At 38.9% G+C, this 15,931-nt stretch overlaps 1 protein-coding gene across 4 annotated transcripts in view; it reads right to left on the bottom strand.

The window, feature by feature from the left end:
- SLC25A21 (solute carrier family 25 member 21) overlaps positions 1-15,931 on the bottom strand; it is a 265,783-nt gene that overhangs the window by 25,362 nt on the left and 224,490 nt on the right. For all 4 annotated transcript variants that reach the window (XM_086748890.1, XM_086748889.1, XM_086748892.1 and 1 more), the window contains one exon: positions 5,064-5,130. In XM_086748890.1, coding sequence (XP_086605016.1) covers positions 5,064-5,130 — 67 coding nt within the window. The remainder of the gene's footprint in view (positions 1-5,063; positions 5,131-15,931) is intronic.

The raw sequence follows: 15,931 nt of genomic DNA, 5'->3' as shown, positions 1-15,931 counted from the left end.
GGGATCCTCTAAAAGTCTGTGCATGTCACTCCCACGTGCGAGGCCGTGATCCCTCCACATAGCACCTGTCTATGCATGTGACAATCAAACTGTTTCACTACGAGGGGAAGGCAATGGGAAATGAGGTCAATGGAGATATGGGAATCATAAGAAACATAAGGGAGTAGAGTTTTTCAGACAAAACAGAAAGACTAGGTCACCTGTGCTGGGTCTCAGCCAAAGAAGACAAGCTAAGTCCCTCAGGGTTCAGTTACCACAGACCTATCAGAACAAAACAGCTTTTCCATAAACCACATGTACAGAAACTCGAGTAATAAGCACCACATTGTCACTTTAACTTGTTTAGAACCCTGTGCTATGGTAAAGTCAATAAGATTTTTCAATCAAGACTTGCTTCAAATGAAAAGTCACTAAAATCACACCAAAACCATCAGAGAACTGGGTGTTAATAACACCACCACATTCAAAGCAGGAGGGAATATATATGCATAATGCAAAATTAGGATGTTAAATTCTGAAAACTGAAGGACTGATACTCTGGCCAGTGAATAGATACTTTTTTTTTTAATCCTCAGTAGGGATTACTATCTCATTTTGCGGAAAAGGTCCAAGAATCGGGGCCCAGATTTTAACTGCCCTCCAAATAGTGTACAGATTGAACATTAATCTTGCAAACATCCTGCAAATATGTTTAAAATTGTTGTACTGGCCTTGCCAACAATCGGAAAAGATAGAAGTGTTACCTAGACTTTAGATATATATTTTTTTGGATAACTGAAGATATTTCATGGGTAAAAGGAAGACTGAGAAAGTGTCAGTTGTGAGTGGATGAGTTACTTTATTGAACTAAATTAATTTCTTATTGTCACAAACTTTGCTTTATTCTCTCTCCAGCATCTTTCTACTCTTTGTTACCCTCCTAACCTTTAATGGAATTTCTGGTATTCCTTAATGTTTTCCATAGTGTCACAGATCTGTAAAATGGTTGTAATAAAGGCAGAAATACATTACCTAGCAATTTTTTGGTCTTAAAAATCTTACCTTAAAAATCAATAGCTTCCTCGAGTAATAAATAAAATAGCTACTTAATGGTAACTATGTTTTATACAATTTTTTAAAGAAACCAAATCAATAGCAATAAAACTCAGTATAAATGTTGCTGGGTGTACCAGCTAGTATAAATACAATTTTGCCAGAAAGTATTTAGCTATATCATATGGATTTATACAATGTATGTCTAACCAAAATGTTTTTAAAAACACAGTGTAATTTGTCTTTTTCTCTATAGTTGTATTAAGTTAATAGCTTTGTGCAAAAAAAAAAATTTCAGAATAGATGTATTTAAAACATGCTTTTGTGTATATAATAACCAATACTGTCCATCTGGCAAAGATACACTTTAATTCAAGTTACACAGAAAATAGCCAAAGTACTTACCAGATGTCTCAATAACTCTAAGGTAAAAATATATGCTTGAAAGATGTCTGGGAACACATGAACAATATAAATTTGCCCCAAAAGTTCATCTGTTAACCATTGTATTGGCATCATCACTTCTTTCCTCCAAGTTCAATCTAGCATAAAGTTATAAACTTTGACTTTTCGTCTTCCAGAAATATCAGCTTTCTTTTTAGAAGGGCAATAGAGAGAGAGAAAAAAAGAAATAGCAAGACAGACATGAGAACGTAGTTGACTAGAAGTGAAGCTCTACCTTGAACACTTAGCTGAATAACTGGGGCTAAATAACTTCATTTTACTAGCTTTATTTTTATTTGCTAATATCCACACCAGATAAATACAATATTCCAGTAGCACACTACATTTCTTCTTAGTACAAAATCTCCTTTGTCCATTCTCTGTACACTTGATGAGATAGAAAAGACACTATAACTAGAAGTTTTCAAAAGAGTTCATTACAAACACAAACCAAAGCTGCTGGAACCTAGAAATTCTCTCTCTACCTTTTGTGCTTTCTCAAGTCTCAAAACCATAAGCATGGACATGGTTTTCCTCTAAATCTTACTAATCAGTTTGGCAGTGGACAAGGCACATCTTGGGGCCTGTTAAAATAAGGGAAACTATTAGAAGAATAAAAGATAGAGAGTGAACCAAAGGAAGCACTGACTTTTCTGTTAGGGTCATATCCGAATGAGGTTCGTGGAAATTTGAGACAAGCTGGATTCTCTTCAGGTCAAAGCACGGGTACAAACTCCACTTTGGATGTTAGAAATTGTGCTGGCATATAACCTCTCCTATTTAATTGCTTCAGTATTCAGGTTCTGGCAAGGACATTATTGTCCTGCCCTATTCTGTCACTGAATTATTTTAATGTTAGAATACAGCTGATGTGGCAAGGTAACTTAAAGTCCTCCTGGTGTCCTAGGAATGGCATAAAATTTAAAGGAATAGTGTAAAGAATTAAAGCATTCAATGATTTAATTAAAAAACATGTTTAGCATCTAAACCTGATTCTCATGGTTGCAGAAACACTACTGAACCCTCATGTAAATGCCCAAGAATTGGGTAGAAAGCATCCCACTAAGGGAGCATTAGTAAGACATTTAAGCAGCTGTGAGTTCATGATGTACAACAAGATACAGAGAGAATGAAGTCTGTTTAGTGTGGAGATGAGAAAGCTAAGGGGATGTTCCTCCTGTCTTCCACCATCTAAAGATTACACATAAGACTGTGATGGTTTAGCCCAAATCACCACACAGCTTCTCGCTCACTCTCCCCCTCCCCAGGGGGATGGGGAAGAGAATTGGGAAGGAAGGAGAACTCGTGGGTTGAGATGAAGACAATTTACTAAAATAAAAGGGAAACCTACAATAATAACAGAATATAAGGATAATAAAAAATATACAAAGTGAACAATATGTGTTTTCTCACCACCCGATGTCCCAATGACCGATACAGCCCGTCCCGAGCAGCGATCACGGAAACAAACCCGAGCAGCAAGCAAAGGAGCAAAAGGGAGCCAGCAAGGTAGGGGGAACGATGCCAGCCAAAACAAGCAGGAAGGATGGATGCCAGGAAGGCAGATACCCACCCTCGCCTGCCCCCACTTATATACTGAGCATGACGTTTATGGCATGGAATACTCTCTTTGGCCTGTTTGGATCAATTATGCTGTCTGTCTTTCTCCCAGCTTCCTGCATCTGCAAATTAGCGAGACTCGGAAAGCAGGACGGTGTCCTTGGTCTCATTCACAACAACTGGTATCATCAGGGTGTTTATGAACATTCTTCACACACAAAATCCAAAACATACCAGCTACTGAGAGGAAAAATTAACTCCATCCCTGCCAAAACCAGGACAAAGACAAAATCAGACTTTCTCAGAGGTCCACAACAGAAGCATGAGAGGCAACAGGCAAAAGCTTCCATAGGGGAATGTGGATTGGATATAAAGCAAAATTATTTATAGTGAAAGCAATGAAGCACTGGAGCAGGAGCACAGAGAGGCTGCAGTCTTCATCCTTGAAGATTTTCAGAACTCAAGTAGACAAGGCATTCGAGCAATCTGATCTAACCATGAAGTCAGCCCTGCCTTGAGCAGGAGGCTCAACAGATCTCTCCCAGCTTAAATTTTCCTATGATTCTATAATTATATTGAATATTGTGGGCTTTAAACCAATTTAATTAATTTGAGTAAGTGAAAGAGACTCAAGATTCTTAAATGACTCATGTTGGTAGGAGAGAAATCAAACTTGGGTTTTAATGTTAACTAAATATATGCTGGAATCCAAAAATCATGATCAGATTGAGTTTGACCTGTTTCAAATGAAATGAAATGGAGAGACAGAGGAAACATCACAGTCTGAAGAAAATGAGTTATTAGGAATCTTCTAAGTATCATCTGTCTATTCTTCATTGCCACTTTGCTATTAAATAGAAATTTATTTTTCTTAATTGTATTAAATAATTTTGAGATAGGTGACATATGTCATTTGCATCTAAAATGCCAATGCAAACAAGAAGATGACATTACCAGAACTTGTTTAGGTTTCTGTTACAAGGTCACATCCTGTCACTTTATACAAATATTATTCCTCTGTAAAGGAACTGGAATGTGAATGATTAACTACAGTCTAAGGACCAGAACCACATGCAACCTTTTTAGAAAGAAACGAAAAAATAAAGAAAGGAAAATCAAGACATTCTGACATTTAGACACATTTGGTGCAACCACCAGAAACTTCAAAGTTCTGAAGTAAAAGACAAAGAAACATTTGCTTGTAACACAAGGGATGCTTTGGTAGATTTAGAACTTTAAGATAAGGTACTTAATCACTAAGTTTTAATTAAAAAGGTTGCATGACTTAACTGAAAAAATTGATGTATTGGTGTATTTTGTTTAGGAATGTTACTAAAATAATGCTCTACAAATCAACGTAAAGGATAATAAAGGAAAATCAGACAAAAATTTGACAGCAAATTCACTTTGATAGGTTAGCATCTATTTCATCTGTAAGAAAGTTGGAGTAAAATGTTCTTTGCATGATGAAGAGTTATACCCATTACTATACTCAATCTATAAAAAAATGAGAGTATGGAGTAGTGCTCTTTGGAATACAAGAAAACTCTGGGCAGCACTTCGAACCTACAGATATACTACTTCAAGTTAATGAGTAAGTACTCACTAGAAGTGGCTTCTTTAATGGCTTCTTGTGCTAATTCATTAAACTATTCTTAGTTGTTTTGCAAGTTGCTAGGCATTTTCAGTAAAACAAAATGTCTAAGCCAGAGGTGATTCTGAGGCTAAAATATCACTTAGCGTATTTTACTAATTTTGATTGTATAAACTAATTGTAATTTGTTTTTCAATAACATATATATTAGTCAAAAATAGCCTAGCATTTAAGAGCCTCATCCTACACTTCTTAATCAAGCAAAGTTTTTATTGGGCTATCAACAGGAAAGTTTCCTTCAGTAAAAATCACAGGATTAATATGCCAAATAAGTTTAAGATTCTAATGTCAATCAGTGGGGGTGAAATAAAATGTTTTACAGCTGCCACTGTCCCTACTCATATTTTTAAAGGAAGAAGTATGAGGTTTTTACCTTCACCGCCCTTTTGGGTGTCTCAGCCAAGATGGGAGGAAATATTCCTTTGTAGAAGCCAAGCAATCTATTGAAGACAAAAAAAAAAATAGTTTTGTGTGGATAAACAACATATCATTACCATACAGACAATTCTATTTTAACATTTGAGTAAAGCATCCAACCTTTCAGCATTTCCAAGCATACAGTCAAATAGCGATACTCCTTGCTTACTTGCTAACTAACTAATGTGCTACCAATTCTATTACGTGCTGGTGAGATGATATTAAAAAATCAGCAATGAATAAGTAAAAATTCAATCACTTTTTTTTTTCTGACTAGACAATAAATTATTTTTAAAGGAGGAGGAATAATTTTGACAGTGAAGATGAAGTATTATTTAATTGTCTTAATTTTCTTGACATAACAAGATACTATTAAGAACCGAAGTCACAAAATACAGATTTGGAAAAATCTGATTTTAGCAAGTTGCATACAAAAAAACCTGCATGCTCATTTTCAGACTCTAGGTTAAGGCATCTTTTAAAGTTTAGTTTTAAATATGCCTAAAAATATATGAAGTAATTTTTTTTTACAACTTAGTTTTAACACAAGTTAACTACTCACAGAGACATAATGGAATGCATATATTTCATCTTGGAAAAAACGTTTGGGCAATATCTTGCCATTGTACTCATTCAGGTCTTTGTCCCTCTCTTGGCAGGCCCCATAAGCAGTTTAAGGAGTTTATAATAGCTGCTGACTTTTTGAGCTGGCCTGATGATGAAGATCTACTTGTTGCAATGCTTTGCTTTGCATAATCTAAATTATATATATATATATATATATATAATTATACAGCCTGCTACAAGGACACATGGTATTTTCAGGCAGCCTGAGCTCTGCTTCCAAGGCCAATGTGGATGCATAAGGCTGGGTCTTGGAAAAGCTTTAAACCTCAGGTAGTTCTCAGGATCCCCAGGTGAGGTAAAAGTAAACATAACTCCGATTTGCTAGGCCTCCACATTACCTAGGTAGCGCATGGGGAGAATTCAGAAAGGCATCTAATGCATCAGCAAGAAGCTACCCTGCTAGTCAACGAAGGTACATTTTACAGCTTCTCCACCTTCAGAATTTATACACTTCTTTCAGGACTGTAAGAAGGAATCTCTGTCTATAGAAAAAATAACTTCTTAAGGCACAGCATTTGTGTCCTTTTAAAATGTTGAAAGGTGGTGATTTACCTTTAAAAACCAGTCTATTACTTGGAACGTGTGGAAGAGTCATCAAATCAACAGAATCTCCTATAGTTATCCTGTGCCCATCCAAGGAAAACAATTAAATTCATATTCCTACCTGAATGCAAAATACCACAAATACTATAGCATCTTTTATCTATATCTATACCTATACCTATGCCTATATATCTATCCATATAGGTATAGATATAACTATAGTTATCTATAGATATTAATATAACAATACAGAAATACTGAATCGAGTCTTAGTCTTTAATGGTTCATATATATTCAGAGTATATCCTTGCTGATTCAGCAGGCTATTGAAACACTGAATAACTTTAAGCATGTGATTCATACCATTTAATGTGTGTCCAAGTAGGATCAGCTAGAAGAACAAAGATCCCTATAAACACGTTCTTCCTTCCAGCTCAGTCTAAAATACTGTAAGCATATCTACAACAGGCAGCCTGTTTAGAATTCCTAGTACTGTGGCATGATTGGAATTGGAAAATGAAAAGTACTTCACTGATCTACTCACTAGTGTAGCTCTGACTACAGAAAAGCAAGACCCGAACATGGTCCAGATTTCCTCATTAGTAAGAGATGCATAAGCAGAGAAATATGCAGTGTAAAGCAACAATTCAGTTTCTAAAATCACATAGCAGCAATACGTAGCCTTACACTGCAGTATAGGTTGCTTTTCCAATGCAGCCTTCATGTATACTCAAATGCATGTGGTTTTAAAATATATAAATCTTGTAACTCCCTTGGTCTCTAAGTATCTTGGGGAACACTTTTTGGAAAAAATATGGAGGAGAAGGATATACCAGGAATTTGAGCAACAGATCTGCCATCTCAGCAACCTTGGGAGACAGATAATAACTTCTAAAGAGTAATCCAGCATTTTGTCACATCTGGGTGTTGAAAAACCAGCAATTTGGATGATTAGCAGATCAGGCCAGGGGTTGATCAAAAATTCTAGAGAAATGGGAACTGAAAATATGAAAAGCTATTCTCCATTGCTTCAGAATTACAGAAAAGCTGAGGATGGAAGGGACCTCTGGACACCATCTGGTCCAACTCCCTGCTCAAGCAGGGTCACCTAGAGCTGGTTGCCCAGGACCACATCCAGACATCTTTTGAATATCTCCAAGGAGGGAGACTCCACAACCTCTCTGGGCAACCTGTGCCAGTGCTCAGTCCCTCTCACAGGAAAAAGGTTTTTCCTGATATTCTGATGGACCTCCCTGTGCTTCAGTTTGTGCCCGTTACCTCTGGTCCTGTGACTGGGCACCACTGAAAACAGCTTGGCTCCATCCTCTTTGCATCCTTTCTTTAGGTATTTGTGCACATTTATGAGATGCCCCCTGACCCTTTTCTTCTCCAGGCAGAACAGTCCAAACTCTCTGAGTCTTTTCTCATATGAAAGATGCTCCAGTCCCTTACAATCACCTTAGTGGCCCTTTGCTGGACTCCCTGCATTATGTCCATGTCTCTCTTGTACTGAGGAACACACAACTGGATCCAGCACTCCAGGTGTGGCCTCACCAGTGCTGAGTAGAGGGGAAGGACTCCCTTTCTCGACCTGCTGGTAATACGCCTCCTAATGCAGCCCAGGATGGCATTAGTCCTTTTGGCTGCAAGGGCTCATGTTCACCTTTGTGTCCAACAGGACCCCTAGGTCCTTTTCTGCAAATCTACTTTCCAGCTGGTTGGCCTCCGGCATAATACCGGTGCATGGAGTTGTTCCTTCCCAGGTGCAGGACTTCATACTTCCTCTTCTTGAACTTCATGAGGTTCCCATCAGATCATTTCTCCAGCATGACAAAGTCCATCTGAATGGCAGTAAAACCTTCTGGTGTATCAGCCCATTCCTCCTAGTTTTGTATCATCAGCAAATTTGCTGATGGTACACTCTGCCGCATCACTCAGATCATTAATGAAGATGTTGAACAGAGCTGGATCCAGTATTGACTGCTGGGGTACACTGCTGGTTAATGGCCTCCAGCTAGACTTTGTACCACTGATCACTGCCCTCTGGCCCTGGCCATTCAGCTACTTTTCAATCCACCTCACTGTCTGCTCATCCAGCCCATACTTCAACAGCTACTTTATGAGGATCTTATGGGAGACAGTGTCAAAAGTCTTGCTGTAGTCTAGGAAGGCAATGTACAGTGCTTTGCCCTCATACATCAAGCAAGTAATTTCATCATAGAAGATCATCAGTTTGGTCAAGCATGACTTCACCTTTCTGAATCCATGCTGATTGCTCCCAGTTACTGCCTTGTCCATCTTGTGCTTGGAAAGAGATTCCAGGACTAGTTGCATCACCACCTTCCCAGGGATCAAGGTGAGACTGACCAGCCTGTAATTTCCTGGATCCTCCTTCTTGCCCTTTTTGAAGACAGAAGTGACATTTGCTTTTCTCTAGTCCCCAGGCACCTCTCCCAGTTGCCATAATCATTTGAAGATAATTGAGAGTGACCTTGCAACGATAGCAGTAAGCTCCTTCAGCACTCATGGGTCCCATGGATTTATATATGGCCAGTTTGCTAAAGTATTCTCTGACCTGGTCTTCTTCAATCAAGGGTCAGTCTTGCTTATGTCAGACCTTCCCTCTCTCTCCAGAGCTTTGGATTTCTGAAGGCTGGTCTTGCTACTGAAAACAGAGGTAAGAAGGCATTCAGTATTTCAGCCTTTTTGATGTCATATGTAACCAGAGCCCTTGCCCCATTCAGCAGCAGGCCCACATTTTCCCTTGTCCTCCTTTCGCTGTATAGGTGTTTATAGAAGCCCTTCTTTTTGCCCTTGACATCCCTCACCACGTTCAACTCCAGGTGGGTTTTGGCTTTCCTAACCACATCTCTACATGCTCAGACAGTGTCTCTATACTCCTCCCACATTACCTGTCCCTGCTTCCACCTTCTGTATACTCCCTTTTTATATCTGAGTTTTGCCAAGAGCTCCTAGCTCAACCGTACAGGCCTCCTAGCATTTTTGCCTGACTTCCTGCATGTTGGGCTTGACTTCTCTTAAGTGGAGGTGATCCTTGAATATCATCCAACTTTCCTAGACCCCTCTTCCCTCCAGGGCCTTATCGCATGGAACTTTTTGAAGCAGATCTCTAAAGAGGCTACAGTCTGTTCTCCTGAAGTCTAGGGTTGTGATCTTGCTTTTTGCCCTGCTCCCCCCTCTCAGGATCCTGAACTCCACCATCTCACAGTTATGACAATCAAGGTTGCCTTCAACCCTCACATCCCCAATGTGGCCTTCCTTATTTGTAAGCACCTTTGCTCATTGGCTCCTCTGTCCAAGAAGTTGTCATCAGTGCTCTCCAGTAACCTCCTGCATTGCTAACACCCTGCTACTTCGTTCCTCCAGGAGGTATTAGGGTGGCTGAGGTCTCCACGAGGATCAGGGCCTGCAAATGTGAAGCTGCTTCTAGCTGTCTGTAGAGGGCCTCATCCACTTGTTCCTCCTGGGCAGGCGTCCTATAGCAGACACCCGCTACAATGTCACCAGTATTGGTCAGCTCTTTAATCCTTACTCATCAACTCTTACCATTCACCTCCAGGCAGAGCTCCATGTGTTTCAGCATCTCTCTCCCACAAAAGGCAACTCTCCCTCCTCGTCTCCGCAGCCTGGCCTCCCAGAACAGCCTGTATCCCTCCACTGCAGCACTCCAATCACGCGTGCCCACATCTCTGGGATCCTAAGATCCCATCTGTGCAACTGCACACAGATCTCTAATTCCTCATGTTTGCTCCCCGCGCTGCATGCCTTAGTGTGCGTGCACTTCAGAGAGACTTCCTTGCTCGCTTGCAAATACTTGAGGTGATGCCACTTAATACCTGGTTTGTTCATTCTGTGTTCCTTGTTGTTCACATTACCCCTGGCGCTTTGCTTGTCAGTCTGTTCATTGCTCTCTCAGAGCCTTGGTAACTGTCTCCCTCCCTCCCGGGTCCTGGTTTAAAGCTCTTGTTGCCAGGTTAACCACCCTGTGGCAAAGATGTCTGTGCAAAGATATCACTGTGCGTGTCATGTCAAGTTGATCTGCTTATTGCAGCTGTAAGGTTAACACTAAACATTTTCTGCTGAAGGAATCTCTACTGTGAACCAGGAGAACCCGCAGAGCGCAGCAAATATATTTGTGGCCCTAACATTTTACAGGATCTGTGACTGGGTTACACTGCTTTCCTCCTTTCCTCTGTGGGGGCAAATCTCACCATGAAAAACAGACAGGAAGGAGTTAAGGTCTATTCCTATGGAACACATTAAGTTTAGAAATCTAAAAACACATGAAAACTTTGAGGATATACATCCATATATGCAATATGTAATTCAGTAAACATGGTAAGAACCAGCTCAGTATTTAATTACAAACTGTGGTTTAGGTTTTTTTTTTCCTCATTTGAAATAGAAACAGAAAAAAGGTTACTAAGCACAGCCACTGAGATGAAAGGAATAAAAGAGGAAGTAGAAGACAATCCCATCTCATCACTGCCTATTGTCAACTGACTGGATTTTTTGCATAAAGCGTAGTCTCTTTTAGAACCTTCTCTGCCTGAGGTGGAAGACAAGCAGCTGCCCCCAAATTTTACGAATAATGCTTTATAATCTTGCCCATTAAGGGTACAATTATTTGAAATCTTTGCAGAATGAGCTATTTACTTAATATAAACAAAACAAAACAAATAATAACAAAAACTTGAATGGCTTTGTCAGACAGAAAGTACATACACACAATGATTTCATACTTTTTCTTCATCAATAACATTGAGTTAGCCTGCTTGCATATGGTGTATAAAATTTTTCAAAGTCAACAAATGAAAGTGATGACATTTCACATTTGAAAGATATTATCACCTGGATTCAGGCCTTCCTTCAGAAAAATGTTGATCAGAAAAATTATGGAACAGCAGCAGCAATCGCTGCAGCATGTAATAGAAGAGAGAGGACGTGACATTGTATCCCTAACTAGAGACATTGGAAAGAACAAGTAAATCTCTAACAGAAACACAGCTACATCTTATTTTGTTTCAGCATTAAGAGTCTAAATGAACATCACCATTCAATTGTATTCTGGGCAACAGCCCAAACTCATCTTTGCAGCAGTTGATTTTGAAACATTACAGTCAATCATATCTTCTCAATTTGTTCTTTCAGGCTTTCGCTATCCTTCTGGTTTCCATTTCTTGTTTGGAAGCCTTGAGTCATTCACCCTGGCAAGACGACCAACCTAAATCAGTTATTTTCTCCAAATTATACTGAAATTGGGATCTTGCTTAGTTTGTTGTTTTCTTCCTCTGTCTTTCACATAATTTTCCCTTTAAGGATCTAATAAAGCTGATTGAAGGCATGAACACAATATTCCCTTTCTTCTGTTGCTGTCAAATCCAAGCCTCTTACCCACATTGTTTTATAATTGAAACAAAAAACTTCTTAGGTCCAATTCTGCTTTGATTACCTCTGCGTTATCCCGTGTATAAATAAAAGACCTGGGATCGTGACCATGTCAGTTACATTAAACGAATGCGCGACTTTCTGATTTTACAGAATGTTTTATTTCAACAAAAGGAAGGAATTTTGAAGACATGCTTGGTAAAAGGGTGGCTATTCTTCAAAAAACCAGAAGAAAACAGGTCTCAAAGTAATAAAATTTGCTTATAGTTTAATTTATACCAGAAAAAAGGTATCTTTTTATTTCATGGTATGAAATAAATTTCATGGCATGTTGTGAATTTATTACTAACAGAAAGTAAGACAATAGAAAACATGGCAACACTACTTTAGTATAGCTATTAGTGTGAAGTAATCTTTCTATTGACCTAGCTGGAGATTTAAAAGATTTTAAATTGCCAGAAGTTTCAGGAAAACTAGTGAGTGCTTACTCAAGGCAGGCACAAATTAGTACCTACCTCTGAAAAAAACAGATTTACGGTTTAGCCATTTATTTTGAAAGCAGCAAGCCAATAGCCTGTTCACACATGTAGTTCACCCTCAATCACAGTGTCTACAGCCATTTGCCCAGCTGAAGAGGCAGGTATGCTATAGGCACGGCTGGGTGTGGTTCAGGGGCAACAGGCACAGAGCTGGGCATACTTGAAAAGATATTAAAGGTTGGACACTTTCAAAGAAGGTCAGGCTTGGACACTCTGTTGCTTTCCAAAAAGATTTTTTTTATTCTGAAGTATGTTATGTGTGTTATCCTACTGCAAATGTTAAACACATGTCCCTACAGGAATCTCATCAAAAGCTATCAATGACACACTTAGCCAAGCTAGCTTCTGAATTTCTATTATGTAAATACATTTTTTTGGTCTATTCTGTGCCTACTATACAGACACTGCCATTTTAGACGTAGCATACTTCACAGCCTTCTTCACTGAGCTTTCATTGCAACACATGGGAATTAAGGAAAAACATACATTTTTTTTTCCCATTAAGTAAATGCAACACAGAATTATGCATTACCACGTATCTGTAGTAACACTAATGTTATACTATATGCTAAAAGAAGATCAAGTGTCCAGCTATAAGAATACTACACACAGACAAATTCTTGAAAGAAATCCCTCAAATAAGTTAAGACAACACAAAGTATGAAAAGTGACTGGTTAAGAAGGAAGGGATTGTCAGTGAAAGGTACTCTTAAGACACTTCAGAAAAACACTAAACAGTGGAGGAGCTGGCTCAGAAACAACCAGACTGGCCAAGAAATGGATTAATAATCAGCATCAATCTACCTCACTTATTGAAAATGACAGTCATCACTGTATTTACTGCATGTGGGTCAGATTATGAAGTTATTATGATCCATCATCCATGTGAGTTTGTTATTCTTACTGAGAAACGAGTCTTTCTTCCATGACTTTTAATCACCTCTCAATCTCTTGGTCAAAATCCTTGCTAATTTTTGGCTTTCTAGGCTGTACTCTGAATTTATATAAGTTACAGGACACACCTAAATATAAATCCCTCAAGAGAGGGAAAGATGAAACCTTCTCCTTCCTTTCTTGTGTCTTTTGTGCAGAAAAAAGTGAGAGTAAAAAAAAGGAATATTTGTTAAAATTTCTCTCTGTACAAATAAGGGTCTAGCCCTCTCTTATACTACATATTTCTCATATGCTTTCTGTGTTTTGCTATACCCAAGCACCTAGAAAAGGAATTATAGGAAGGTGAAGTTAGAGCCTTGCGGTGTGACACACAACAGAGCCTCAACAGTTCTCTGTGTGCAAAGAAGAACAGTTTGTTCTGGCTTTTTTTCCCAAGGATGATTATAAATTAATTAATTAAGTGGTACATTGATACCATGTACTCCTTGAGTAATAGATCCATGTGTATTAAATTAAATTGGATTTTTAAAAATGTAGATATGTCACCTCTACCACTTACCCTGCCAGTGCCAGGGGCCTGGCAAGCTGGGGTGACCACTGCTGGAGAGGGAGAAATTGGGCTACCTGGGAGGATGGCAGGCAGAGAGGCAAGATCCCGCCAGCTGCAGCACCCCTGCTCACTCCCACGGCTGCCAGCCCAGCAGCACGACCGGCAGTGCTCACACTTTTCTTGTAGTCTGGCCCCCATGGCCAATGAATGAAATATCAGTTTTGCCCATGCTTCTGAGAAGCCTCAAGCTGGTCTGTTTGATGTAACTCCTGTTGAAATCAGTGCAAATGGCAGTGTTATTATCACTGGCAGCTGGTCTAGGCTCTTACAAAACTGCTGCATGTAATCACTAGCTGGGCTGTAGAATGGGTCTACATGTCTCATTTCTTACAACTGACAGCATTTCTTCCCCTCAAAGACTTTCCCTCTAGCTGCCTCTTTGTTTGCAATAGGAATAAGCTACAGACATGCCAAAACAGCTTTTCCTAGAGCTTCTGAAACAGAAAAATTCCTCATTGCATTTTGGATTGTCAGGACTGGCAGAATGCTTCATTTGTTCAGTAGGAGTTTTAGTTGTTCAAACACTAGAAGAGAATTTAAGGGCTTTTTTTCCCCACTTTTGCTAACAGTAATGCCATAACTGGTACGACAGAAAGCAGTCACTGTTTTAAAGTAGCTCCACACCTATGTCTATTAAAGCTAAAGAATGCAAGAAAATGATTCATTTTTAGTTTTCATACCAGAGAAAAAATAGGCTTTTATAGCTGTGCACTTAGAAATCTGTTTCTGACACATACACAAAATAGAGACAATTACTAGATGTGTTTTCTGGAGAAGAGAGACAACGTTTCTCTGTGTTTAAGTGATGCTGTGATTCATTAAATTAAAATAATGAGGTTAGCAAAATTTCTGTCCTTGTCCTGGGAGTGTGTCCTGCTCAGATTGGTTGTGACTTCATAAAAATACAACATGAAACTCTTTTAATTTCATCAGAAAAAATGTGGCTCAGGAAGGAAATTTTTGATTGCAAGTTAATGTTAGCCTTCATTGGAATAAGTTATACTCTTCAATATCCACATGCGTAATCCCTACGGAGTTCTATGACTACATGTGTTCTTTTCCATCTGCTAGCTAAATATGAGATTCAAGAGGCTTTCGGTGTCATTATACAGATTAGTGACTCTCCCAAGAGGACTCCAGGTTCATGATACAGTGAATAACTTACAATGAGATTTAGAAGACCAACATTCAGAGATCATTTTCTGTTTGCATGAGTTTTGCACCTGCAATTATTTGTGCTTGTAATTTAGGTTACTTAGATGTTTTTAATTTACAGATGCAATCAGTGATGTAGACACTTAAATTGAACTGAACTGTAGGCAACCATAACTGCAGGTGCAAAATTTTGTCTGCAATGATTTGGATTCATAAACACATCTATCTTCTAAAGTCTAAAGTAAAACTAGGCTAGTAGTGGTTTTATAGTGTTTTTAACAAACTAAAACACTTACACATTTTTCCCTTTTCTCAAAAAAATCTCAAGGCATTAAAAAGAATAGGGAATCATTAAAAATATACAAACATGCACATAATAATTAATTTGATACTGTCTTTTAGCATCTTGACCTTTGAGGTATTGTTCCTACTCCCTTTACAGTACCTTTAGCAGGAAATCATAAAAGATTCGTGACTTTGTGACAGCAATAAGGTTAATTGTTGCACCAGCAGAGAGCAACAGTCTTATACGCGCAGAGATCAAAGCGTGCAGAATTTGTAGCACTACTCCGGTAGTGAACGGCACCATCAATACGTACACATACTGGCACTTGAATTTCCATCTGGCAGACAGTTGTGGTACCTAGACGTACCACGGGAAAGGTATTACTACACAGATGTGTGAGGAAACCCAAATGAATGGCAACTACCTGCCTAAAGACAGACAAAATATCTCTGTGCATGGCTGAAACTGGATTCTGTCCCAAATCTCTGTTCACTCAGAGTTAATCATTATAAGGAAAGCATTAAAATAATTTTTCACTAAGAAATTCATTATAAAGAGTTTTATGTACATGGGAGTGAGAAAATTATTCCTCAAAAAAGCTGAAATTTCTTACAGTTACAGGTACTGTCCCTAGTATAAGGACACAGTGTCACAGATCCTTTCCTCCACCTCTGGGGTGCCATCACGCAGTGCCAGTGTGATACAGCGAGGGCACGGGTGTGAAACCGAACCCCAGCCTTTTGTTCCAGTCAGCTCACACC

This window comes from Chlamydotis macqueenii, chromosome 5 (genome assembly GCF_036417535.1).
Source record: "Chlamydotis macqueenii isolate bChlMac1 chromosome 5, bChlMac1.mat, whole genome shotgun sequence".
NCBI classification, from domain to species: Eukaryota; Metazoa; Chordata; class Aves; order Otidiformes; family Otididae; genus Chlamydotis; species Chlamydotis macqueenii.
Note: the sequence above shows the minus strand (reverse complement) of the source record. Positions and strands in the feature narration are given on the sequence as shown.